Source organism: Malaclemys terrapin, chromosome 24 (assembly GCF_027887155.1).
Source record: "Malaclemys terrapin pileata isolate rMalTer1 chromosome 24, rMalTer1.hap1, whole genome shotgun sequence".
Taxonomy (NCBI): Eukaryota; Metazoa; Chordata; order Testudines; family Emydidae; genus Malaclemys; species Malaclemys terrapin.
Genome location: NC_071528.1, coordinates 4,083,185 through 4,108,474, shown reverse-complemented (window position 1 = coordinate 4,108,474; position 25,290 = coordinate 4,083,185). Strand labels below are relative to the sequence as shown.

The 25,290-nt window shown below is 46.3% G+C and overlaps 1 protein-coding gene across 1 annotated transcript in view; it reads right to left on the bottom strand.

The window, feature by feature from the left end:
• ZFR2 (zinc finger RNA binding protein 2) overlaps window positions 1–24,970 on the bottom strand; it is an 82,435-nt gene extending 57,465 nt beyond the window's left edge. The window contains exon 1 of the mRNA XM_054013578.1: window positions 24,805–24,970. Within this exon, the coding sequence (XP_053869553.1) occupies window positions 24,805–24,866 (62 nt within the window). The 5' untranslated portion in view covers window positions 24,867–24,970. The remainder of the gene's footprint in view (window positions 1–24,804) is intronic.
• Between the last annotated feature and the right edge of the window lie 320 nt (window positions 24,971–25,290).

The window sequence follows — 25,290 nt, the reverse complement described above, 5'->3', positions numbered from 1 at the left end:
AAATCCTGTAGGGTTTGCTGTAATTCAGGGGGCAAACCCGAAACTTGGAGCCAGGAGGTCCTTCGCATAGCGATACCTGCGGCCAGGGTTCTCGCGGCCGAGTCCGCTATGTCCAGGGAGTCCTGTAAGGAGGTCCGAGCCACCTTCTTACCCTCCTCAACCAAGGCCCCAAACTCTTCCCTGGACTCTTGGGGAACCAATTCCTTGAACTTCCCCATAGAGTTCCAGGAATTAAAGTTGTAGCGGCTCAGGAGCGCCTGCTGGTTAGCCGCTCTAAGTTGCAGCCCTCCAGCTGAATAAACTTTACGGCCAAACAAATCGAGTCGCTTAGCCTCCTTTGATTTGGGCGCTGCAGCTTGTTGACCGTGGCGCTCCCTTGCATTCACTGATGACACCACCAGTGAACACGGCTGGGGATGGGTATACAAGTACTCGTAGTCTTTGGAAGGGACAAAGTACTTTCTTTCCACCCCTCTCGCTGTAGGTGGGATAGAGGCAGGGGTTTGCCATATCGTAGTTGCGTTCGCCTGGATCGTGCGGATCAGGGGCAATGCCACTCTTGATGGGACATCCGCCGCGAGGATATTTACAATGGGGTCCTGCACCTCCACTATCTCCTCCGTCTGTAGGTCCATGTTACGGGCCATCCTACGTAACAGGTCCTAATGAGCCCGAAGATCTATTGGGGGTGGACCTGTGCACAACGTGCCCGCCACTGCCTCATCCGGAGAGGAAGAGGAAGATGCCTCTGGTGGTAAGGGATCCAGGGGAGGATCCTGGTCTCCCTGTTCCTGGGTCGGAGCATCACCTGCCCTTGGGTCCGGGACGTCAGGTGGTGCAGATACAGAGGCCTCCATGCCCCCTGGAGGAGGGCGAGAGATGGTGGACTCTGGGGCCCTTGTATCAGAGTGACCTGAGCGAGAGGTTGTTGGAGCCCCTTGCGCCTGGTGGTATGCCCACGGGGTCCAGAACGACCAGTGAGATGGGCCATGGTCAGGGTCCTCTGCTCCCTCTTGCCAATGGCCTAAATCTTGCTCCCCGGTTTGCCCCTGAGGGGGGTATGCCGATCTTGACAAGTCCTCAGAGGAGCGAGACACCGATCTCGATGGCCATGGCGGTGCCGACTGCGCCGAGACGAATCCCGTGGGATACGGTGCCGTACGGTGCCGGTCTAGAGATGTTCTATCTCTACGCGGTGCCGGCGATCGGTGCCGAGATCGCGATCGGTGCCGATGACCTCGCCGGTGCCGGGAGTCGGACCTGGATCGAGACGATGACCTGGAGTAGGCCCGGTGCCAGGAGCGGCCTCTCGACGTCGAACGTCGATCGTACCGGTGCTGAGAGCTACGTCTCGACGTTGATCGGTGCCGACGATCATAACGGTGCCGAGATGTAGAGCGGTGCCGCGATGATCTTGGCCGCGAGTACGACCGGTGCTGAGGTGATATCCGGCGCCGGGACTGCGAGCGGCGTGGGGACCTGCTTCGGGACCTGGACCGGTGCCGTGGTTCCAGCCCTTGCGATGGAGGGCGCATCAAGGCAGGTTTTCCCCTAGATTGGACCGGGCGAGTCAACGGTGCCGACGGTGCCGGTGGTTGGGGCGGTGCCGGCTCCGTGAGGGCGATCAAGTCTCTCGCCGTCACAAAGGTCTCCAGTGTCGATGGGAGGCACTGTATCACCGCCGGTCTCGGTGGTGATTCTGTCTGCACCGGACTCAACGGCCTCGGAGCCGGAGTCGACGGTGCTGGAGGCACCTGTTTTCGGTGCTCCACAGGTGGACGCGGCTCTACCCCCGGCACCAGGGGAGCCGGCGTCTTCGGCACTGAGGTCCCCGCCTTATGGGATTTTTTATGTCCCGGGGATAATGAACGGCGCCGAGGCACTTGCTGTGAGTGCGGTGCCGATGAGGTCCGGTGCCGTGGAGGCTTGTCCGACGTAGTCGGCATGGTCGGTGCCGCCGGGGCACTGCGCACCGAGGTGCTAGGTGCCGGGGCCTGACGCGCCGATGGAGCGTCCGGGCTAAGTGCCGCCTCCATAAGGAGTTGCCGGAGTCGAAAGTCCCACTCCTTCTTGGTCCTCGGTTTGAAGGCCTTACAGATCTTGCACTTATCTGTTTGATGGGACTCTCCCAGGCACTTCAGACACGAGTCGTGCGGATCGCTTGTTGGCATAGGCTTAGCGCAGGAGGCGCACTGTTTGAAGCCGGGAGCCTTGGGCATGAGCCCGGCCACGAGGCCGGGGAAAAAGGGGGAGACAACCCCCTTAATCCCCTTTAACTATATAACAACTATAAACAAGTGAATAACCAACTATATAACTATAAACAACTAGAACTATAACTATAACTGTGAATAAGTGGATAAGCTAGGGAGAGTGGAGAACAGCTACGCCGCGCTCCACAGTTCCAACGACCGTCAGGGGCGGTAAGAAGGAACTGAGGGGGCGCCGGGTCGGCTGGGGTATATATTCAGCGCCATGAAGGCGCCACTCTAGGGGGCTCCACAGCCGACCCGCCGGTGTTGCTAGGGTAGAAAATTCTCCGACGATCGTGCACGCGGCGCGCGCACACCTAATGGAATGGATATGAGCAAGCACTCGAAGAAGAAGAATTGTTCCAGTACAAACAAGGAAAGGTCATCAATATGCAACCAAGATTGGTCATTGTAAAATCCATCTTTGTGATGAAGTTTAAAATGTTTATTAAAATAGGAGCGCGCTACATAATATAGTTTTTGGAAGTATGTATTTCTTTGCTGTATAGCCCCTTGGTAAAGATAAATAAGCAGAGACATAGTTTATTTGCAGCTTCTATTAGTAGTAGTGTAAAATTCATTGGAGCAATGATGTGGGGCAATCTCATTTTCGACGCTAGCACATCAAAGAAGTAGGGTCTCCCAAAGAGTATGTTGACTAATCGCAAACATTAGAGCGGGACATTTCTGATTGACTTGGAGGAAGACCATGAAGAAAAACAGGTTCTAGTAACACACAAATATCCTGGAAGTCAACAGTGAAGGAGAATGATATATATTATAGTGTAAATACCTGAGATTTCAATTTTTTTTTTATTTTAGACTAAAAGCCTGATCAAAAGCATGAATGGATCAGGGCTTTGCAAAGCAGGATTAGTATTTACTTCACAGTAGGAACATCTATCACTATATGAACAAGTAGATTCCTTCCACTCACCAGTAAACTGTGAAGGGATGAACTAGAAACAACCTGAACACTAAAACGGTTATTTTAAAAGCATCTTCAACACAAGAACTCAGAAAGGCAATGTAAATTATATAAAATTAGAACAGAACTGTAGCCAAATAAAAGTTGTTTTCCCAGTTTCGAGAATTTTTCCCCTTAAGCAAAAATATATCTGCAGCAGTTAAGAAACTGGCAGCAATACCGTAAGTCCAACAATACAAACATTGTTAATATGTGGATTATCTAGGATTCTGACAGCTCCTAAAAGAATTTTTGCATAATCTACTACACAAATTAATCCCTTAAAATACACAGTTATCCTATCCCAATTTCAACTCAGCTCATTGTATTCTACTTAACAAAATTCTCCTTGTAATTTCAGTTAAAGAGTTTCTTCAGGCAGTGTTGCCACATCCAGGCACACAAACCAAGATGTTGGTGCACTTTTTTCTGGAAATGGACTGTATAATCATTTGGTAAAATGCTTTGGGATCCTTCTGGATGAAAAGTTCCACATTGTATAAATGCAAGTTATTGCCACACATCAAGAATTCAAAATGGACTTCTGCAACCAGCAACACTATAACTGATTTATGACAATATACATGCAAGCATATTAAGCCCTTCATTCCTATCACCAGACTGGTCAACTGTGATGAAAAACTCAAGTAATTTTTATCACCAGTCCTAGAGCAGAAGAAGAAATTCTTCCTCAAACTGAGTATGTCTTTTCTGGAAGTGAGAGAATGAGAGACTAGTGAACTGGGGACTGATCAGGGAGAGAGGAGAAAAAGGGAGAAAGGCTGGACAAGGGTTGCTACCAGAAACTTTGGTGGGAGAAGGGATCTCAAACTCACTCTCTAACCTTCCTTGTCAGGACAACATCAACAGGGATTGCTGTTTTTCCTTAATATCAGTCTCCTGCATGGGAAAGTATCGTGAGTATGACCTATGATTATTTGTCAAAATGCTAAATGGTCATTTGGTTTTATATATAATTTTTTTAAATGTTTTAACCAACATTAAACAAGGAAATGAAGCTAGCATGACTGGTTGCACTAACATGCAATATTCAACTGCAATAAAAATTAGGAAAGTCTTATATTATAGTAAGCTTAATTATCCATTTACAATTAACACAAGTAGGAAGGAGGTGTGGGTGTGTGCAAGAATTGGGCCCCCTTTTTTAAACAACGTAAGCTCTTTGCCAGGAAAGTTTACACATTATAAATAGAACAGGAGTACTTGTGGCACCTTAGAGACTAACAAATTTATTAGAGCATAAGCTTTCGTGGGCTACAGCCCACTTCTTCGCATGCATAGAATGGAACATATATTGAGGAGATATATATACACACACAAACATACAGAGAGCATGAACAGGTGGGAGTTGTCTTACCAACTCTGAGAGGCCAATTAAGTAAGAGGAAAAAAAAACTTTGAAGTGATAATCAAGATAGCCCAGTACAGACAGTTTGATAAGAAGTGTGAGAATACTTACAAGGGGAGATAGATTCAATGTTTGTAATGGCTCAGCCATTCCCAGTCCCTATTCAAGCCTAAATTGATTGTATCTAGTTTGCATATCAATTCCAGCTCGGCAGTCTCTCGCTGGAGTCTGTTTTTGAAGTTTTTCTGTTGTAAAATAGCCACCTGCAGGTCTGTCATTGACTGACCAGACAGGTTAAAGTGTTCTCCCACTGGTTTTTGAGTATTGAGATTTGTGTCCATTAATTCTTTTGCGTAGAGACAGGTTTCAGAGTAGCAGCCGTTAATGGACACAAATCTGACATCAGGAATCATAATACTCAAAAACCAGTGGGAGAACACTTTAACCTATCTGGTACATTGTATTTTTCTCCCAGAAGGATACACACTGCAGAGGGGAAATATCCCCCTAGGATTAGAACAGGTCTTCAGCTATTAAGGGGTGGGGTATTTTTTGTTTTGTTTTTGTGGACATAGAAGTTGCACAGGTGAAAGACTGATTTCCAACTCAATATAATCTATTGGGCCACAGACCAGTAACTAAGAGTCTCAAACTATTTAACGAAGAATATGTTTATATGTATTCTCCTTCCTGAGTATCAAACAGTCAATGCACAGAACTGGAGTAAGCAGATTTAGGTTCTAAATCATAGCTCCAACACTGACACACAACTCTATCCATCTCACTTCATATCTGTTTCCCTTTCCCTCAATCTACAAACTGAAGTTAGGATTTCTTACCTATTTTACAAGAGTGTTGTAAAGCTTAATTCATTGCTTAAGAAGCCATTCAGAATCCTCAAATGAAAGGTACTACTATAGAACTTCAAACTATTATGTCACCCATAGGTAAATTTAAAATTACCAGAGTGGGTGGGCAAGAATGTGATCTAAAGCAGCAAAGAGGAATTCTCAACTAACTCTTCACCAGGGATGTGAAAAACTCGTATTAGAAGCTGTACTTTATGAGATTAATTTTACAATTTAGCCATTTGCAGCAATCAAACCTCCACCCCTTTAAAACAAAAACAATTTCAGAAAAAAACAGCTTAATACACAAGCAAAAATGGACAGACAACATAGGACAGATTTTAAGATAAACAATTGGGAAGAGATAGATTCACTGAATTCACTTCAATATTAACTGGAACAGTCTTCCTCTTCAGTTCTGTTTTTTCTGTACTACAGGTTAGCCTGGTGAACCTAAATTATGTATAACCACTTAATAGCACGATTAGCAGCTTGCCACTGATGGGCTTTCTTCTCAAAGAAGAGAGATTTTTTACTATATTGAAATGCTTTCCTCCCTTGCTTATTTCAGAAGGACAATTAAATACAAAAGTATACTTTAGGCATTCTTCTACATTTCTCAACTACTGATAGACCATTCTTTCAATATAAAAGGAAGAGTCTACCTCCCTCCACCTCCGACAGAACTGAGCCAATTGGCAGACTACTGGCCTTGCACAAGGCAGAAAAACTCAACTGACAAAGGGGACAGAAGTTAATCTAATCTAGCACTGCCACAGGAACATATTTCAAGAACAACACACTCTCTTTCGCCTTTTGTTGTTTTTGTTACTGTAGGGTCTTCAAACAGTCAATACCTATGCTCAGAGAGTAGATCTGTGGCTGGAGTGTTGACTGGTAGTTTAATGAATCCTTATAAAATTAATTTTTTTTCTAGTCATGTACAGATTTTATGTTATTTAGTAGTATTTATTAGTGTAAGTTAAGGTCATAGTCAGTGAGTTATATGGAGCCGTGGTGCCTGTGCTCCACCAATATTTAGGAAGGCGGGCCTGGCTCCACCAATGTTTGGGTTTACCGCGCTTTGTGGGGCCCCACGCTACAGGGGGATGCGGGGTCCAAGGTGGGCTGGCACTGGCAGCAACGAGCGAACCAGCTCCAGCCCTCTCTGCTCCACCCCGTCGGCTCCCGACATTACTCGGGGGAGGGGGCAAAGCTGGAAAGAGGCGGGGTGGAACCTGGGGGGAGGGATGGAATGGGGGCGGGGAGTGGGCAGAGCAGGGACGGGCTGGGACCAGGTTGCTCACTGCTGCCAGCGCCAGACCCCCCACTAACTCCCCAGGTACTCCTCTGGGTCCAGGGGGGCCTGGCGCCAGCAGCAGCAAGTAACCCACCCAGCCCACCCCTTCCCCGCCTCTTTCTGGCTTCCCCTCTCCTGAGTGACGTGGGGAGCCGTCAGGGCGGAGCGGAGCAGGCTGGGCTGGGCGGGGCCACTCGCTGCTGCCAGTGCCAGGCCCCCCACTAAACCCCCAGACCGCCCTGGACCCCCGTCCTGCTGAAGCGCAGGACCTGGGACAGTTGCCCCGGTCCGTTCTATGGACGGGACGGCTCTGTTTGGGCCCGTTCTGGGCACCACCAAAAATTAACCATGGGTGCCAAGTTTGTACAAGGTTCCAATATAAACTCACTTCTTGGTTTCTTAATGTTCAACTTCTTAAAAATAGCTCATGGCTGAAATATAAGTTGCTTGCTTATTAACAGAAGTTTGATTAAAATGCTTTCTTCCTTTTTTGAACTAAGAAAATCTTTTTCCTGCTGTAAACAACTGTTTACAACAACTGTTTTCCTGCTGTAAACTCTCCTCACTGAGGGCTGATTTCCAGGACAATTTTCAAAAAAAATAACTGTAGCATAAGTGAGGAAAAAATAGGTTTTGCCCATGAACCGTATGAAGTTTCCATTAAAATTCAGAGTTACAGGATTATACAAATATAGCAATGTTAATTACATCCATGTGGTTTTCAACTACCTTTCCCATATGGAATTCCAAAAATGCACGAGTTTCTAATTATCCAACTGCACAAGTACTTAGTGAAGTCTGAGATTAGCGTTTTCATTCTTGTTAAAAGCCAAGAAAATTAAATACAAAGACTTGTGAAAATATAAATCTATGCCCTAATATTCAATTGGCACTCTCAGATATGCACACCTAAAATCAAACAATTTTTGTGAGAGTTACAAGGACGTATCCAAGGGTAAAGCAGAGGGTTTCTTTGTGAATTATAGACAACTGGAAATCTGGTCAATTTTAAAAAGTTAAAAACAGTTTCATGTACTACCCCAACCCCAAAATACCTCCAACCAGTTTGTGGATTCATTCATTCATTTCTCTATTTTAAAAATCTCTTTCTCTTCCCAAGGTTACTCAAAAAAACTCAGAGGAAACTGACAATACACAACACTGTCAAATGCACAAGAACTAAAAATCTTTCAGTATACTTAGGTATGAATACACATCTTGAATACTGGGTGCAGATGTGGTCACCCCATCTCAAAAAAGATATACTGAAATTGGAAGAGGTTCAGAAAAGGGCAACAAACATTATTAGGATCAGCTTCAGTATGAGGAGAGATTAATAAAACTAAGGGGGGATATGATTGAGGTCTATAAAATCATGACCGGTGTGGAGAAAGTAAATAAGGAAGTGTTATTTACTCCTTCTCATAACGCAAGAACTAGGGGTCACCAAATGAAATCAATAGGTAGCAGGTTTAAAATAAACAAAAGGAAGTAAACCTGCTGAACTCTTTGCCAGAAGATGCTGTGAAGGCCAAGATTATAAAACAGGGCTCAAAAAAGAACTAGGTAAATTCATGGAGGATAGATCCATCAATGGCTATTAGTCATGATGGACAGGGATGGTGTCCATAGCCTCTGTTTGCCAGAAGCTGGGAATGGGTGGCAGGGAATGGATCACTTGATCATTACCTGTTCTGTTCATTTCCTCCGGGACACCTGGCATTGGCCACTGTCAAAAGACAGGATACTGGGCTAGATGAACCTTTGGTCTGACCCAGTATGGCCGTTCTTATGTCAAATCACAATAGTAGATAAAAGAACTTCAGAAGTGTTATTTTTAAATTCATGGTGCCCTTTTATCTTTTGCATTCCTGATTGGAGTGCATTTTAAAATTTAGCTTTAACATTACAAATCAGAATGTTAATAGGTTTTAAGTTTTTATATATTGTATTACTGATAAAGGGGCTAGGACTTTGTATCAATGTGAAAGTTTAAAATATAAGAAGAATCATCATAACCATTATACTTGTTTCAAACAATACATTTTGGTCCTTGCCAGATCAGAACAAGTGGCAAAACTATATTTTGCTAGTTTCAATTGTGTGCTTTGACAAAGCTCTTCCTTCCAACACACACAGTGGAGTGTAAGTTTCCTATGCGACAGCACCAGAGGCAAGGTCTGGGCTCTACACAAACAAAGTCTGGTAGACCACTGGATAGGTAATGAGAATTCAAACATGGAAACAGTTTTTCTGCCTCATCTTTTATTGTTAACATCACTGAAAAAAATAAGTTTTGCTAGAGCTGTGCCAACTCAATCAAATACTCTCCTGTCTAAATTAGTTAGTTGATGTAAAGTGAGAAAGATAACCTGCAATCAACATTCAGATTAGTTCAATGCTTTCTAATGAAGCCTTGACCTTATTATATTAAATAACAGCCCTTGTAAGTTTATTCTCCAAGCAACTATCCCAAGGTACTGAAGGAAACATGATTAAAGTGTTTCTAAAATTGCCAGCAGAAAGTGGCAATCCTGAAGAAATTATAAATTTTCCCTTTGTCTCAAAGTTACTCCCTGCATTCATTTTTTTTTAATAGTTCAGTTATCTTACAGCATCTGTCCTTTTTCTAGCTAATTCACATCTGCGCAAAAAGATAGGTCTTCAGGCCATGAGCCATAACATTTGAGGGCCTAGACCTGTTCTGAGTGGCCAGATGCTGCCTCACCTGAGCCTCACTGACATCTTGAGCACAGGGCCTAAATAAAGACAAGTAACAAAATGAGGGGAGGGAAGAGAAATAAAAAAATTAAAATAAATAAAATCCCATGCCCAACTCCTTTTCACGGTATCCTAACCCTTCATCCAACTATCATTTTTATTGTTTCTAGTTTCTAATTCTTGCCTTCCTTAGTTTTCAAGAAACAGATCTCTGAAGACAGAATGAAAAAGACACCATAAGGTTCCATCATATTTGTTGTCTCAATGATTTTTATATAAAATATTTACAGTTTGCAAGTACAATGACTTTTTCTAACTGCAAACTCAAAACAGACTGTGTGAAGCAAGCTAAGTTCTTTCCGTTTCATATATCGTCACCACCAAATGGTATTGCCAGTTCTTGCAATTTTATCGTATCATGGCATTTTGCTTAATACTCCAGCTCCTGGAATCATGTGAACACATCTGAATATTAGCTATCATTAAAAACAAAAATCTAGCCCCCATTCTTGCAGAGAAAAACTTTAAAACCTGAACCCTAGAGGCTCAAAAACCAGAAGGCAAATGAAAAGACCCTCAAGTATATTTTTTAAACTCACAATTTTTGGGGGGCCTCCCTTTGATTTTTGAATGTTTGGGGTTTACAATACTGAGCCTTGCCTATTCTTTTTTAACAAACATTAGGTCCTTGTTTATTTAACTTCACATTGTAATGATCTCTTTTGGCAAATCACCAGTGTGCATGTGATTATATATTTTTCCTGAATTAAGACATTGTAAAAGTGTCATCATTCATGCTTCTCATGAGAGAATTCTTAGGGTTCCAGGCAAGATCTGAGTTGAGGATTATATCATCCCTCCTGTTGTAAACCAGAAAGAATGCTTAGTGAAAACCACTTAAGTGCGCTAAGGGACAACAATACAACCCATACACACACACACACACACACACACACACACACAAAAGCCCAAGAAATAGGATATAGAGCAATATTCCTACATGTATCAGCTTCTCTAATATACCGTCCATTTCTTTAGCATATCAGCCCTATTGTCAGTCAGTCACCAAGGTCACACTCAGATAACCTTAGTTCTGCCCTTTGTTTGATGCCAGTGTTCTTGTAGGATTTATTTCCCACTATTTGTGGTTTTGAATCCAATACTAATCCTCTTTAGGGACTTTTACCAGTTACAACAAATTTGTTCATCTGTTTGCAATATTAGACATAGTACTACTATATTTTTAACAGTTTAAGATGAGAAAGCTGTGTATAGTACGATTGTACACTGAAGCGAGTTAATTGCAAGTTATGTTTTGGAGATGTGACTCTTATCTTAGGCCACTGAGCTATGGGACTTCAGCATACAGAAGTATACTACAAGTTATTTTGATGTTAACATAACATTATTTTAGAAGTTTCTAACTTTTTACCTATTGGGTGAGTCCTGCACTTCTGTTATGTAGTAATTACACAAATAGTAATGCTTGCATATGTTGCTTGTTTCTAAATGACAGGTAGCAGATGCAGCACATTGTGAACTTCATCTGTTTTGTTCTGTAGACCCCCTTTGGTGTATGAATATCTTTAAACGTATATTATATATATGCATGCCTTCAAAAAACATATACCTGAAAAAAAGCTTTCAGTTTCTAGCTTGCAACATTTGGTTAGACTTGATTTTAAAAATATGTTCATGTGCCTGTAAGGATTCTCTCATTACTCACTGATTTACATTAGAGAAGTTCTAACAGTGCACCTCCTATGATTTTTAATTAGGCATTAGGTTTCAAGTACGGCACAGAGCAACTTAGGTTCTACAGAATGTTTTGGAAATTATGTGCTACCATGTACCAACAGTATCCCACAGAGTTTATGATCAGGACGTCATGGCCTTCGTTATTTATATGCTACTCCAAATCTTAATTTGTAGTTGTTTATTGGGTGTGTAACTCAACATTATGGAGTGCCATACAGTGATAGATTAAAAGCATCTGTTTTTAGGCCAAAGGATTTTAGACTTTCAAACTAGATTATGACTAGTTGGGCTACAAATCTATTCATATACAATATCATGAATTAGACTTAGCTTGGGGGATGGGAGAGGGTGCTGAATTGCTACCAGGATGTCGCTCCTAACCCTGTTTAGTGATTCCATATCTTTCTGTCACCCTCTGGTTAGTGTGTGTGTGTGGGGAGGGGGGGGGGGGGGGGGGAGTGTCACACATTTGAAGTTCAAGAGTGTCTGTACATCTGGATATAATGCTAGATTACGTACAAATACAAAGTTCGTTTAAAAAGGTCATAAGATACATATGGTACATATCTGCAATAACCCAAATTTAGATAAATTTAATGATACAGTTTAGATATTAGAATCCGAATACTCGGGTACATCAGTCATGAAAACTTATACAGAGAGTTGGTTGTGAAAAGCAAATATATGAATGAGTGTAGATTTTCCCTCAGTATTTAAGCATTTAGGATGGGTTGACCCTTAGTAGATATACTTCTCTGATGGATTCTTTCAGTTACTTTCCGATTTTGCTTCTCATCATCACTCCAGCTCATCTCTCCTGGTATTGCCAATGTCCGGTGATGTGTTCTAGGTAGATATCCCTCGATCACCCGATGGCATCCAACACCATGAGCTGCTGCATCAGCTAAGCGCAGCATTGACCGATTCCGCATTCCTGCAACACTCGCTCATTACTATGGTCACATGTGCCCAAGGCTCCGACGATCAGTGTGTGTATCTGAAGCTGGTAAGCCTTAGCTCTCAAGGTTTCAGCCAGAGGGGCGTATTACTCCACCTTTCAAGCTCGGGAGTTGCAGAAGGCCGGGGTCCTGTTCACAAAGGGCACTGTGACATCGACCATTGTGAACATCTTCTGGTCCTCGTTGGTGATGACTATGTCCAGTCACAGCTGACGGTCGGTTCCAGGGATGGCAGAGTTCATGGCCATCTTCCCTACAGTTGGCAGTATGGCTCTGACTAGGCAATCTTGGATGGTGTTAAATCGCAGCTGCCAGGCTCTGGAATGGGGCTTGCAGCTACACCGGACGTGGGGTAGCGTCTCATTGGCATAGCCACACTTCCTACATCGCTTGTCCCGATTTCCACAGCGGATGGCTCCGTTCAGTGGAACACAGTTGAACCAGGTCCTATGGATGAACCTCCGGTCAGCAAATTGGGTGAAGCTGCTCCCAGGGAGGAAGTGGTTGCTGGTGTCCCACTTGCACGTCACCTCAAATGCCTTGGCCTAGTCCGGTTTCCGTTTCAGGTTTTTCACATATTGGCAGCGGATGGCATCCTTCAGGATCCTCTCTGAGTGATGAATGCAAGAAGCCTGGGAAACAAGTAGGAAGAATTGGAAGTCCTGGCACATTCAAGGAACAATGATGTGACTGGAATAACAGAGACTTGTTGGAGCAACTCACATGATTGGAGCACTCTCACGGATGGGTATAAACTGTTCAGGAAGGGCAGGCGGGGGAGAAAAGGTGGAGGAGTTGCATTGTATATAAGAGAGCAGTAAGATTGCTCAGAGCTCCAGTCTTTGGGTTAAGTTTAGAGGCGAGAGCAACAAGGATGATGTCATGGTGGGCTTCTGCTATAGACCAACAGATCAGGAGATGAGGTAGACGAGGCGTTCTTCAGACAACTTACAGAAATTTCCAGATCATAGGCCCTGGTTCTCATGAGGGACTTCAATCACCCTGACATCTGCTGGGAGAACAATACAGCAGTGCACAGACAATCCAGGAAGTTTTTGGAGAGTGTTGGGGACAACTTCCTGGTGCAAGTTTGGGGGGAGGGATAGCTCAGTGGTTTGAGCATTGGCCTGCTAAACCCAGGGTGGTGAGTTCAATCCTTGAGGGAGCCATTTAGGGATCTGGGGCAAAATCAGTACTTGGTCCTGCTAGTGAAGGCAGGGGGCTGGACTCGATGACCTATCAAGGTCCCTTCCAGTTCTAGGAAATAGGATATCTCCATTAATTTAAAGTTCTGGAGGAACCAACTAGGGGCCATGCTCCTCTTGACCTGCTGCTCATAAAGAGGGAAGAATTGGTAGGGGAAGTAGAAGTGGGTGGCAACTTGGGCGGCAGTGACCATGAGATGGTTGAGTTCAGGACCCTGACAAAAGGAAGAAAGGAGAGCAGTAGAATACGAACCCTGGACTTCAAAAAGCAGACTTTGACTCCCTCAGGGAACTTATGGGCAGAATCCCCTGGGAGGCTAATATGAGGGGGAAAGGAGTCCAGGACAGCTAGCTGTATTTTAAAGAAGCCTTATTGAGGGTGCAGGAACAAACCATATTGATGTGCAGAAAGAATAGCAAATATGGCAGGCGACCAGCTTGGCTTAACAGAGAAATCTTTGGTGAGCTTAAACACAAAAAGGAAGCTTACAAGAAGTGGAAACTTGGACAGATGACTAGGGAGGAGTATAAAAATATTGCTCAAGCATGCAATATATAATCAGGAAGGCCAAAACACAATTGGAATTGCAGCTAGCAAAGGATGTGAAGGGTAACAAGAAGGGTTTCTACAGTATGTTAGCAACAAGAAGAAAGTCAGGGAAAGCGTGGGACCCTTACTGAATGGAGGAGGCAACCTAGTGACGGATGATCTGGAAAAAGCTGAAGTACTCAATGCTTTTTTGCCTCAGTCTTCACAGACAAGGTCAGCCACCAGACTGCTGCACTGAGCAGCACAGTATGGGGAGGAGGTGAGCACCCCTCAGTAGTAAAAGAACTGGTTAAGGACTATTTAGAAAAGCTGGACGTGCAGAAGTCCATGGGGTCGGATGCAATGCATCCGAGGGTGCTGAGGGAGTTGGCTGATGTGATTGCAGAGCCATTGGCCATTATCTTTGAAAACTCGTGGCGACTTGGGGAGGTCCTGGACTATTGGAAAAAGGCAAATATAGTGCCCATCTTTAAAAAAGGGAAGAAGGAGAATCCGGGGAACTACAAATCGGTCAACCTCACCTCAGTCCCTGGAAAAATCATGTAGCAGGTCCTCAAGGAATCCATTTTACCTTCCACTCCTCCAAGTGCTTGAATCAGGAACATTCTACATGGATTCACCAAGGGCAAGTCATACCTGACCAACCGGATTGCCTTCTATGATGCGATAACTGGCTTTGTAGATACGGGGAAAGCGGTGGACGTGATATATCTTGACTTGAGCAAAGCTTTTGATATGGTCCCCCACGGTATTGTTGCCAGCAAGTTAAAGTAGTATGGATTGGATGAATGGACTATAAGGTGAATAGAAAAGCTGGCTAAATTGTCAGGCTCAACGGCTTGATGTCTAGTTGCCAGCCAATAGCAAGCGGAGTGCCCCAGGGGACAGTCCTGGGACCGGTTTTGTTCAACATCTTCATTAATTATCTAGATGATGGGATGGACTGCACCCTCAGCAAGTTCGCGGATGACACTAAGCTGGCGGGAGAGGTAGATACGCTGGAGGGTAGGGATAGGGTACAGAATGACCTAGGTAAATTGGAGGATTGCGCCAAAAGAAATCTGATGAGGTTCAACAAGGACAAGCGCAGACTCCTGCACTTAGGATGGAAGAATCCCGTGCACCGCTACAGGCTGAGGACCGACTGGCTAAGCAGCAGCTCTGCAGAAAAGGACCTGGGGATTACAGTGGACAAGAAGCTGGATAGGAGTCAGCAGTGTGCCCCTGTTGCCAAGAAGGCTAATGGCATATTGGGCTGCATTAGTAGGAGCTCAAATAAATTTGTTAATCTCTAAGGTGCCACGGGTACTCCTGTTCTTTTTATTAGTGATCTGCTGGCAATACTACTAAGGGAAGTGATTATTCCCCTCTATTTGGCACTGGTGAGGCCACATCTGGAGAATTGCTTCCAGTTTTGGGCCCCCACTACAGAAAGGAGAAATTGGAGAGAGTTCAGTGGAGGGCAATGAAAATGATTAGGGGGCCGGGGCACATGACTTACAAGGAGAGGCTGAGGGAATTGGGCTTATTTAGTCTGCAGAAGAGAAGAGTGAGGGGGGATTTGATAGCTGCCTTCAACTATCTGAATGTGGTTCCAAAGAGGATGGAGCTAGGCTATTCTCAGTGGTGGCAGATGACAGAACAAGGAGCAATGGTCTCAAGTTGTAGTGGGGGAGGTGTAGGCTGGATATTAGGAAAAACTATTTCACTAGGAGGGTGGTGAAGCACTGGAATGGGTTCCCTAGGGAGGTGGTGGAATCTGCATCCTGAGAGGTTTTTAAGGCCTGTCTTGACAAAGCTCTGGCTGGGATGATTTAGTTGGTGTTGGTCCTGCTTTGAGCAGGGGGTTGGACTGATGACCTCCTGAGGTCTCTTCCAACTCTCATCTATGATTCTATAATTGTGTGCTCTGCATTCTTCACCTGTGGCACCAGGATTCCCAGCTCCTGGCATTCCTCGCACCACATCCACTGGCAGCTGATACACTTCTTCAGTCATCGCATAGAATGGTGGGCACAAGTCCAGAGCACGCCAAAGTCTCCCCCACCCCCTTCCAAATTCACCTTCCAGGAGCCTCTCAGGTAGGTGGCAACATCTTGGTTGGAGAGGATCCTGGTGATTCGCTTCTTGATGACATCCTGCATAGCACTTTCTGCGATGTTCCTCACCATGGCATCCAGGCACGTCAGAAGGCATGAATGATCACTGCAATGTTGCATAGATTACCCATTCGAGGGATATTGGCATTGCCCTGTCTGTGCGAGATATACACCAGTTCATTGCTGGACCTCTGGCATTGCTGCCTGATGGTGTTGTCTGCCTTAAGGGGTACCTTCACCATGGCAGATCCCCGCAGGGCAAATGAGATATGGGAGGTCAGGAAGGTGTTCAAGGCGTTGATCTTCTGCCATGGTGTCAGTAGGGAGAAGTCAATCCTGGCCACATCTCATAGGATCTCCGTGATGGTGTCCTCAGATGTCTGCTGGACACAGAAACCCAAAGGTGTGCCAAGTTGTTGGTAAGCTTGCCCGTCCTCGAGGAACATCATGGGATCACCCTGGATCTGAAACGGCATCACCTAGACTGAGTCCCTTCTACTGCCATCGATATGCAGGGATGCACACTTTTTAGCATTGAAGTGGAGTCCCATCCAGTTGGCAGCCTGGCTGGTGACCTCGAGCATTTGTTGGAGACTGTCAGAGTTGTCTGCGATCAGGACCAGATCATCTGCATAGACCAGGATATTCACTCTATTGCTGTACATATCAAATCAGCCTAAACTGCTGGAGATGGCTCAAATGAGCAGCTCCATGGCTAAGTTGAAAACAGTGTGGCTGAGGAGACAGCCTTACTTCACACTGCTATGGATAGGAATTTCAGGCATCTCTCCTTCCATGGAGCAGATGGTGGTGGTGGAGCCTTCATAAAGCTCACAGACCAGTTGGAGAAAGTTTTCAGGCATTCCGAATTCTCCATCTAAATCCTGTTTCTGATGAAAGGAAGATGGAATTCTCTCTCCTCTCCTGGCTGCTGCAAAGAGTTAACAATATACCATGGGTCTCCATTACTCCACTTCTTACACAAGACTCCCATTTTTTGGGCCCTTTTCTCCTATGGGTACCTCAAGTGTCTGCTGGTAATATCTTTCCAATCAGCAGTATGAACATCACAGTTTCACTGCTACTGCCAGGTTTTTGAATTAACACCCATGAAACTGACAAGAATCTTGTTAATTTCACTCTGCTGCAGCTATGAACACCCCTTGAAAAATCTATTCCCCCATTAACGCCAGGACAGTGTCTGAAACTTGAGGGTACCTTAACAGGATACATTTCTGTAGAATTTAAGCTTTCTTTTTTTTTAAAAAGAAGATGATTCACTTACCTTGGGCAAATGAATTTAAAAAAAAAAACAAACACATTTTCTATTGCAAAATCATGCATCTTTTTACTCCCACTCAAGAGTTTAAGGCGAAAGATAAAAACTGTTGTAACAATCCTCTTAGATGCACCTGTGATACTTATGCATGTAGGTTTGAAGCCACATGTTTTTAACATCAAAACCAATGGACAAGTAATCTGTTTTTAAAACATCAAAATTAGAGAGTCATTGAATAATCTATGGCTTCAAATCAACTTTTTCGAGTTCAGGTGTGACTCTGCACTATCCTAACTTTATCCTATGATGAGATATTTGGAACATCAGAAACCAACAAAAAATAAAAACACTACATAATAATCAAAGATGTTAATTTGGAGACGTTCTAATACTCAATCTTAATTTTGTTTCTATACTCTGATGACAAGAATTAGCCCCAAAGTGCACTAATCCATGAATGATCTGGAGTTCAAAGAGAAGCAAGAATCTTGAGAACAAATACCAAGAGCCACTGTTTGTGAAAAGACTTCAAAACAGGCTTCTTAGATTAAAGAAAAAGAGAAGAAAATCAATACACTCAACTCAGAAGCATTATTATCAAAGGTAAAGTCTCAAAAACCTCATGATTTCTCCACCCTCATGTTATTGCAACAAGGTTTAAAACTCTTATATTTGACATTTCATTTTGGAACAAACTTCTTGGCACTATAACAAAGTCAAGATGCAGATTCTGAGTTACATGTAATATTTTTAATTCTTTAAAAAGAATTAATCTACTATATTCACTAACTTTTATCAAGGATAAATTACACTACTTTGAAATTTGATTGTAACAGTCACCCTACAATATTCTCTTATAATAAACTATTTGTGCCTTCATTATTCAAGATTGCTCAGTCAATTCCCTTTAAAATATCCTGGAAAAAGTAGGAGAAAGACACCTGGTGACCATTTACTAGAGTACTAATGTAATTTGAGATATCTTAAAAACTCCAAATAAGGAACATTTTTTCCTAGAAATCATGTTCCGCATCCAAGTCAAATGATAATGGATTGTGTCCTAGGATCTTATAGTCAGACGAGAACGCATCTGTCTGAAGTTCTTAATTAAAACATTTTAAATCACAGATGCAATACCGTCTTCTGTAGTATGTATTGTTTGGTGCAGCAGACACAGCAATTTGGTAAAGAGATAACTTTTCCTAAAATACACTCCAAGCTAGCCCTGGTCAACATAGGTTGTAAGGGATCTCACCAGGAGAGGCCTTTCATTACTGGTGATATGAGATCTGCAGCATTTGCTACTGTGGAACACTATGTTACTGCATCACCTGAAGGCCAGGCTGGGTATGACCAGGACCGTTTTGAACTGGTTTTAGTCATACCTGACAGAGTGCTCCCAGTCGGTGGCGATGGGTGATCTTCCGTCTGCCTGTACTGGGATTGCATGTGAAGTTCCCCATGGGTCGGTTTTGACTCCGGTGCTTTTCAATGTCTATATATTGCCTTTGGGAGAGATTTTTGAAAGATAGGGCTTGGGTTATCATTACTATGCTGATGATACCCCACTGTATATTTCTCTTATCTCTTGACTATGGTGGTGTCTGACATGTTTGGGACTGAATGACAATACACTGGCCAAGACTGAACCCTTGCAAGACTTAAATTATGCAGATTGGTTCAAGCAGATGATGTTTACAGAAAAGTATTTCCCTATGCCTCCCACTTTCACACAGGGAGGTGCTTCAGTAGGATGATGGATCTAGATTAAAGCCGTGACACAGACTAACAGTAGAAGATCAGATGTCAGGCACACTTGGGGGGGGGGGGTTGGATTTCCCATCTCAGTAACATTGCTAGAATGCAACTCTTCTGCTTGCATTCTGACCTGGTAACTGTGGGACAGTCCTTTTAACCTCAATAGAATTGGTGTAGTGTGCTACATTTATAGGGGTAAGAAACTGATCTGTCTTCAATGGACTGCAACAGAACAACTGGTTGTGATAAGAGTGGAGTAAGTCTATCTGTTGGCTCAGTACACACTGGCTGCCTGTTGGTAGATATATAGCCATTTCAGTTTTTAAGGCCCTAATAAGACTGGATGGACAAGCATCCTGCAAAGTTTCTCATACCCTACATTTCATTTCACTCCAAAACTGGATTCAACAGATCTTTGAACTTCTACAGATTACACTAGTGGAAATAGTTACAGCTCATATCTTTACCTCTAAAGCCTTGGATCTTTGCAGTATCCTCACTTTAGAGTTAAGAGCCACAGTTTGTTGCAAGTGTGAAACCCTGTTATTTCAAAGTATTAGAGTGCAGAAATTTTAATTGAGAGAGTTTATCTTTCATAGTATTGTCAGAGATTTGTTAGATGCTAGATAGGGGACATAAAAGTTAAGTCATCTAATAAGTTATCTTCATGATGTTCATACTGCCACATTCTTTATACTTAAGATAACGAGAAATACTTACTTGAAAGTCCAGTACCTATGTAAACTAATTTAATGGGCTAATTGTGAGAGCTTCAACCATCATCAACCAAGCAGAAATACATAATATGGAAACATTTGAATTTAAATGTCCCACAACATCCATTTCCTATATGCTTCTACTTATTGAGGTTGTGTTATTGTGATACACAAGAATTTATTAATATTCAATCCTTCCAAGACTGACAAGCTGCTATCTCAAACTGCTCTTAAAGCAGCTAATAAGCTGTTCAGAACTGCATACTAAAAGGTGGTGTCACGCACATGCAGCTGTGGTACATTTTACCAACCAAACCAGAATACTGAGAAAGCAGCTGCATTCAAGTTTTTACAAGTGAATTAATTCAGACAATGTTTGCTTTTCATGTTTATTACTGCTCAGTATAGTATCTTCAAATGCTTTAAATAACTTAGTTTCTATCAGTGGAGAAATGGCAAGAAATAGTTTGAATTTTCTCACTGACAGATTGGCAAATTCACAGTATTTTCCACATCAGGTTGAAAACATAGGTGCAGTCCTTAAATGTGTTTCTGTAGAAAGAGCAGACTATGCAAGGTTAACAGCATGCAACTAGGCCTCTTGTATATCCAAGCTAGAACTGGCAAGCAACATCCCAAGAATGGTATTGAGAATGCAAATACAAATGAGAAAGTCAAACACTCTGCTACAAACACACCAGTGGCATGTGCATTTTCCATGACTGAAAATGTGCTGCTAGCAGCAGTAGCAAAATATTACTCTTCAGGAAGGCATCCAAAGTACTGCAACTGTCAAGCTGATGTGTTTCTCACAATCCTGCATGCTAAACACCCACCCACCCCCCTTTCTATACCAACTCTGGAACATATCTTAAAATTCCAGGACCAAGAAAGTGGCCACCAACTCTGCTGGAAAAGTTGAGAGAAATGTACAGGATTTTAATTGCACTGGTGAATAATTTCCAACTCACTGGATAGGTTAAAAACTACACTGCAGTCTTATACTAAGTGCAATAACTGCATGAACACCTGTCAAAAATGCATTAGAAACCAACATTTAGCCAGACATTTATTGACTGTGAGCTGGACTGGGAAAGGGACAAGTGCAAACCTCCTTGGAAATATTCGGGTGGAGAGGATTTCCAACTATATGGTTTGCTTCCTCCCTACAGCTCCAGTTTGGAGCTGTTTTGGTAGAGAGAGAGAGAGGAGAGGGCTGCTAAAGTCAGGGTAAAATGTTTTCAAAACTCAAGGACAATAAACAGTTCACAGCAACTGGGAGGGGGAATTCTGGAAAGAAAGAAAAGAAGGAAATCCCTGGAGAAAGCCGAGATCAGTAAGGTTTGTCTTTACTGCAAAGTTACTACTGCAAAGTTACCGCAAGTGTTGCCCTTAACTTGAGATCATCCACATGCAAAACCCTTACCTTCATGGGGTACTGCTTTAGAGCTGGAAGATGACAAGTTGTGCTAACACAACCATTCTGCACTGTGAACGCAGGCTAGCTCCACTTGAGTGCCACTAGTACTCCAATGCCTTCTCACAATTCCCCATGTGTGCCCAGACAGAACTGACAAACTTTCCCACACTTCACTGGAGAAGAATTCCTGGAGCAGCTCAGCTTACTGCATGCAAAGAAACATGGGATATGCCTCAAGAGGTCTTAGTGCCACACGCAAGTGAGCACAGCATCAGTGTGGACAAGCAGCTTGAGTGTCATTCCGTAGTGTGGCAATTCTCAATTGAGATAGGCTAAAAGTAACTTGAGTGAACTCTGCAGCGAAGACATACCCTATGGACAAGAAACCCTGAGGCAATGCAACCCCAACCCAGCCATGAGACAAAGCACCCTGAGGAAAGGGAGATGGTCAGAATAGATCTCTGGAGAGGGAAGAGCCATCCAAGAGGGGGATGAAACGATAGAAGGGGATCCATGCGATACAGAGAACATGAGGGAAAGAAGAATTGTTGGAAAAGAGCATGGGGTGGGGCTTAGGAGAAATGGGAAAGGATATCATTGGACAGAGCATCTCAGGGGAGAATAGCTACAGATGGTTACTGGAGGCAGCAAGCCCCAAGGAGAGAAATTGAGAAATTAGGCAGGTGGAATCTTGGAGCATGCCAGGGGGCTGGCAGGAAATAATGTAAAAAGGTGGGTGGGCAGAGGGAGCCTTTGAGGAGGCAGAGAAACCTATGAGGGTGGGAGTGAGGGGGAAATAAAGGGGAACCTCTGAGAAGACTGAGTGGCCAAGCTGGAAGAGGAAAGCAGGGAGGATCCTTGGAGAGGATAAGCACCACAAGGGAGTGAGGTGGATATGGGGTGAGGGAGAACATTCCAGGGAGGAGAAAGAGGAAAGGAGCCCTGGAGGAAGAAGGGTGCTGGGGAAAAAAGACAGGGAAGCAGAGACATTTTGGGGAAGGCAGTATACTTAACAAGAAGAGGACAAAAACATGGAGAATGGAGATTTCTGGAGGAGGTACAGCACCCTGCGACATGAGGGAACAGAGGAATCCCTGATGGCAGAGTACCCCCTAAAAATGAGAAGAGATGGGATGCATTCTAAGGACTGATGGGAGAACAGAAAGGATTCTTGGAAGCATCAGCTAAGATAAGGGGATCCTGGGGAAGGACTAAGCACTTGGGGGAAGATACAGGAGCAAAGCAAGCAAAGCCCTGGGGAAGCAACAGACTGAACTCCCTGGGGCATGATGGATTAGTAAGGAAATCCCTGGAAAAGGCAGAGTCCTCTGGAGATAACAAGGAATTGGGGGACTCCTGTGGAGTCAGAGCCCCCATGTGAAGAATGAAGAGTGGAAAAGGGTCAGCAGACAAGCCCTACTGGATGTGAGAACAGAGGGTTGAATACTGTGGTAGGGATTAATGAGAGGACAAGGCTGATCACATGGGAGAGCCCCACTGGTGGTGGACATGGGAAGGGAGCAAGGCAGGTGGATCTGAAGAAAAGGCAAAGCCACTGGTGGGTGTGTGTGTACACGCAAATGGTGGGATCCTCTGAAGGCAGGAAAAGGGAAGCAAAGGAAGGGTGGAGGGTGTGGGGCCACCACAGTGTGTCTGAAGAGAGGAGCTAGGGAATGAGCCTCCAGTGTGTGAAAGCACTGAGATAGATGACAGATGGGGGTGGAGCAGCCAGGGTAACTATAGGGGGTACAGTTCCTAGTGAGGCAGGGAACAAGGATGGGGGGGATGAGGGAGGAGGAGTAAGGTAAGGATTGAGGAAGGGGGAGCAGGTCCCTGTGTGTGGGGTCAGAAGATGAGGAAGGGGAGACAGGTGAGAGCAGATCCAGGGCAGAGGATGAGGCATGATGTGGGGGGCAGACCCCCATGTGTACAGAGTGGGGGATTAGGAGGGTGGCAATGGAGGAAGGGGCGCAGACCCCCATGTGGGGGGCAGGAAGAGCAGGAGGGTGGCAATGGAGAAACAGGGGGAGGAGGAGGGTGGTGGTGATGGAGAAATGGGGGCAGACCCCTGTGCGGGGGGGGCAGGGAGAGCAGGAGGGTGGCGATGGAAGAATGGGGGGACAGCAGGATGAGGAGGATGGCAATGGAGGAGGGGGAGGCAGGAGGAGGAGGCTGGTGATGAAGGAGGCAGACCCCTGTGGGGGGGCAGGGAGAGCAGGAGGGTGGTGATAGAGAAAGGGGGGCAGGGAGATGAGGAGCGTGGTGATGGAGATGGGGGGCAGACCCCCAGGGGGGGTGCAAGGGGATGAGGAGGGTGGCGATGGAGAAGGGGGAGTCAGGGGGCTGAGGAGGGTGGCAATGGGGGGGCAGACCCCCATGGGAAAGCAGGGGGCTGAGGAGGGTGGTGATGGGGGGCAGACCCCGTGGGAAAGCTGAGGGGCTGAGGGGGATGGTGATGGGGGGCAGACCCCCATGGGAAAGCAGGGGGCTGAGGAGGGTGGTGATGGGGGGCAGACCCCGTGGGAAAGCTGAGGGGGATGGTGATGGGGGGCAGACCCCCGTGGGAAGGCGGGGGACTGACGGGGGTGGTGATGGGGGGGCAGACCCCCGTGGGAAGGTGGGGGACTGACGGGGGTGGTGATGGGGGGGCAGACCCCCGTGGGAAGGCGGGGGACTGACGGGGGTGGTGATGCGGGGGGCAGACCCCCGTGGGAAAGCGGGGGGATGAGGAGGGTGGTGATGGGGGGCAGACCCCGTGGGAAAGCTGAGGGGGATGGTGATGGGGGGCAGACCCCCATGGGAAGGCAGGGGACTGAGGGGGGTGATGATGGGGGGGCAGACCCCCATGGGAAAGCAGGGGGCTGAGGAGGGTGGTGATGGGGGGCAGACCCCGTGGGAAGGCAGGGGACTGAGGGGGGTGATGATGGGGGGGCAGACCCCCGTGGGAAGGCGGGGGACTGACGGGGGTGGTGATGGGGGGGGGCAGACCCCCGTGGGAAGGCGGGGGACTGACGGGGGTGGTGATGGGGGGGCAGACCCCCGTGGGAAGGCGGGGGACTGACGGGGGTGGTGATGGGGGGGCAGACCCCCGTGGGAAGGCAGGGGACTGACGGGGGTGGTGATGGGGGGGCAGACCCCCGTGGGAAGGCGGGGGACTGACGGGGGTGGTGATGGGGGGGCAGACCCCCGTGGGAAGGCGGGGGACTGACGGGGGTGGTGATGGGGGGGCAGACCCCCGTGGGAAGGCGGGGGACTGACGGGGGTGGTGATGGGGGGGCAGACCCCCGTGGGAAGGCGGGGGACTGACGGGGGTGGTGATGGGGGGGCAGACCCCCGTGGGAAAGCGGGGGGATGAGGAGGGTGGTGATGGAGGAATGGGGCAGACCCCCGACTCCCCACGCCGCCATTTTAGCCGCCCTAAGTGGAGCATGGGGGCCGGAGGATCCGGCAGCGCCCCAAGCCTTCCCCGTGCCGGTTCCCTGCTTCGGCCCGCACCTGCCTCCCATTCCCCGAGCAGAAGAGCTGCCTTGGCGCGGCTCTGAGCGGAGAGGCGGGGCGGCCCCACCCAGCCGCGCGGTGCCCGGGCCGGGAGCTCCCCCGTACCTGTACTGGGGCCCGGCGGCGGCAGCACCATGCGCGAAGCCGTAATAGTTACTGGCCGCCATCTTGCCGTCTTCACAAAGCGGCGGGCCGCGGCGGCGGTACAGGAGGCGACCGGCTGGGGGGGAGGGGGCGGCAGGGAGCACGGGAACACGTGACCGCCGCGCGCGTACCAGCCACACGGCGCGCCCCCACGCGCTCCCTTCGGCCCCCTCACCCGGGAGTGGTCACGTGGAATCCCATCGCTCTTTAGCGGAGTGGTTCTCGCCGCCTCTGGGTGGCGCGCGTACACAGCGACCGTTATGGGGGAGGGGAGGAATGAGGAGCGGGGCCTGGGAGGCCCTTGGAGCCCGGCTGGTACTTTGTGCACCTGGGAACTGTGGGCTGCCCAGACTGGCTGCTACCAGATGGGGGTCTGGCAGAGCAGGGCAGCCCATGGCGACCTTTAAGGACGGTGCTGCCAGGAAAGGGTGCTGTGGGCCATGAGAG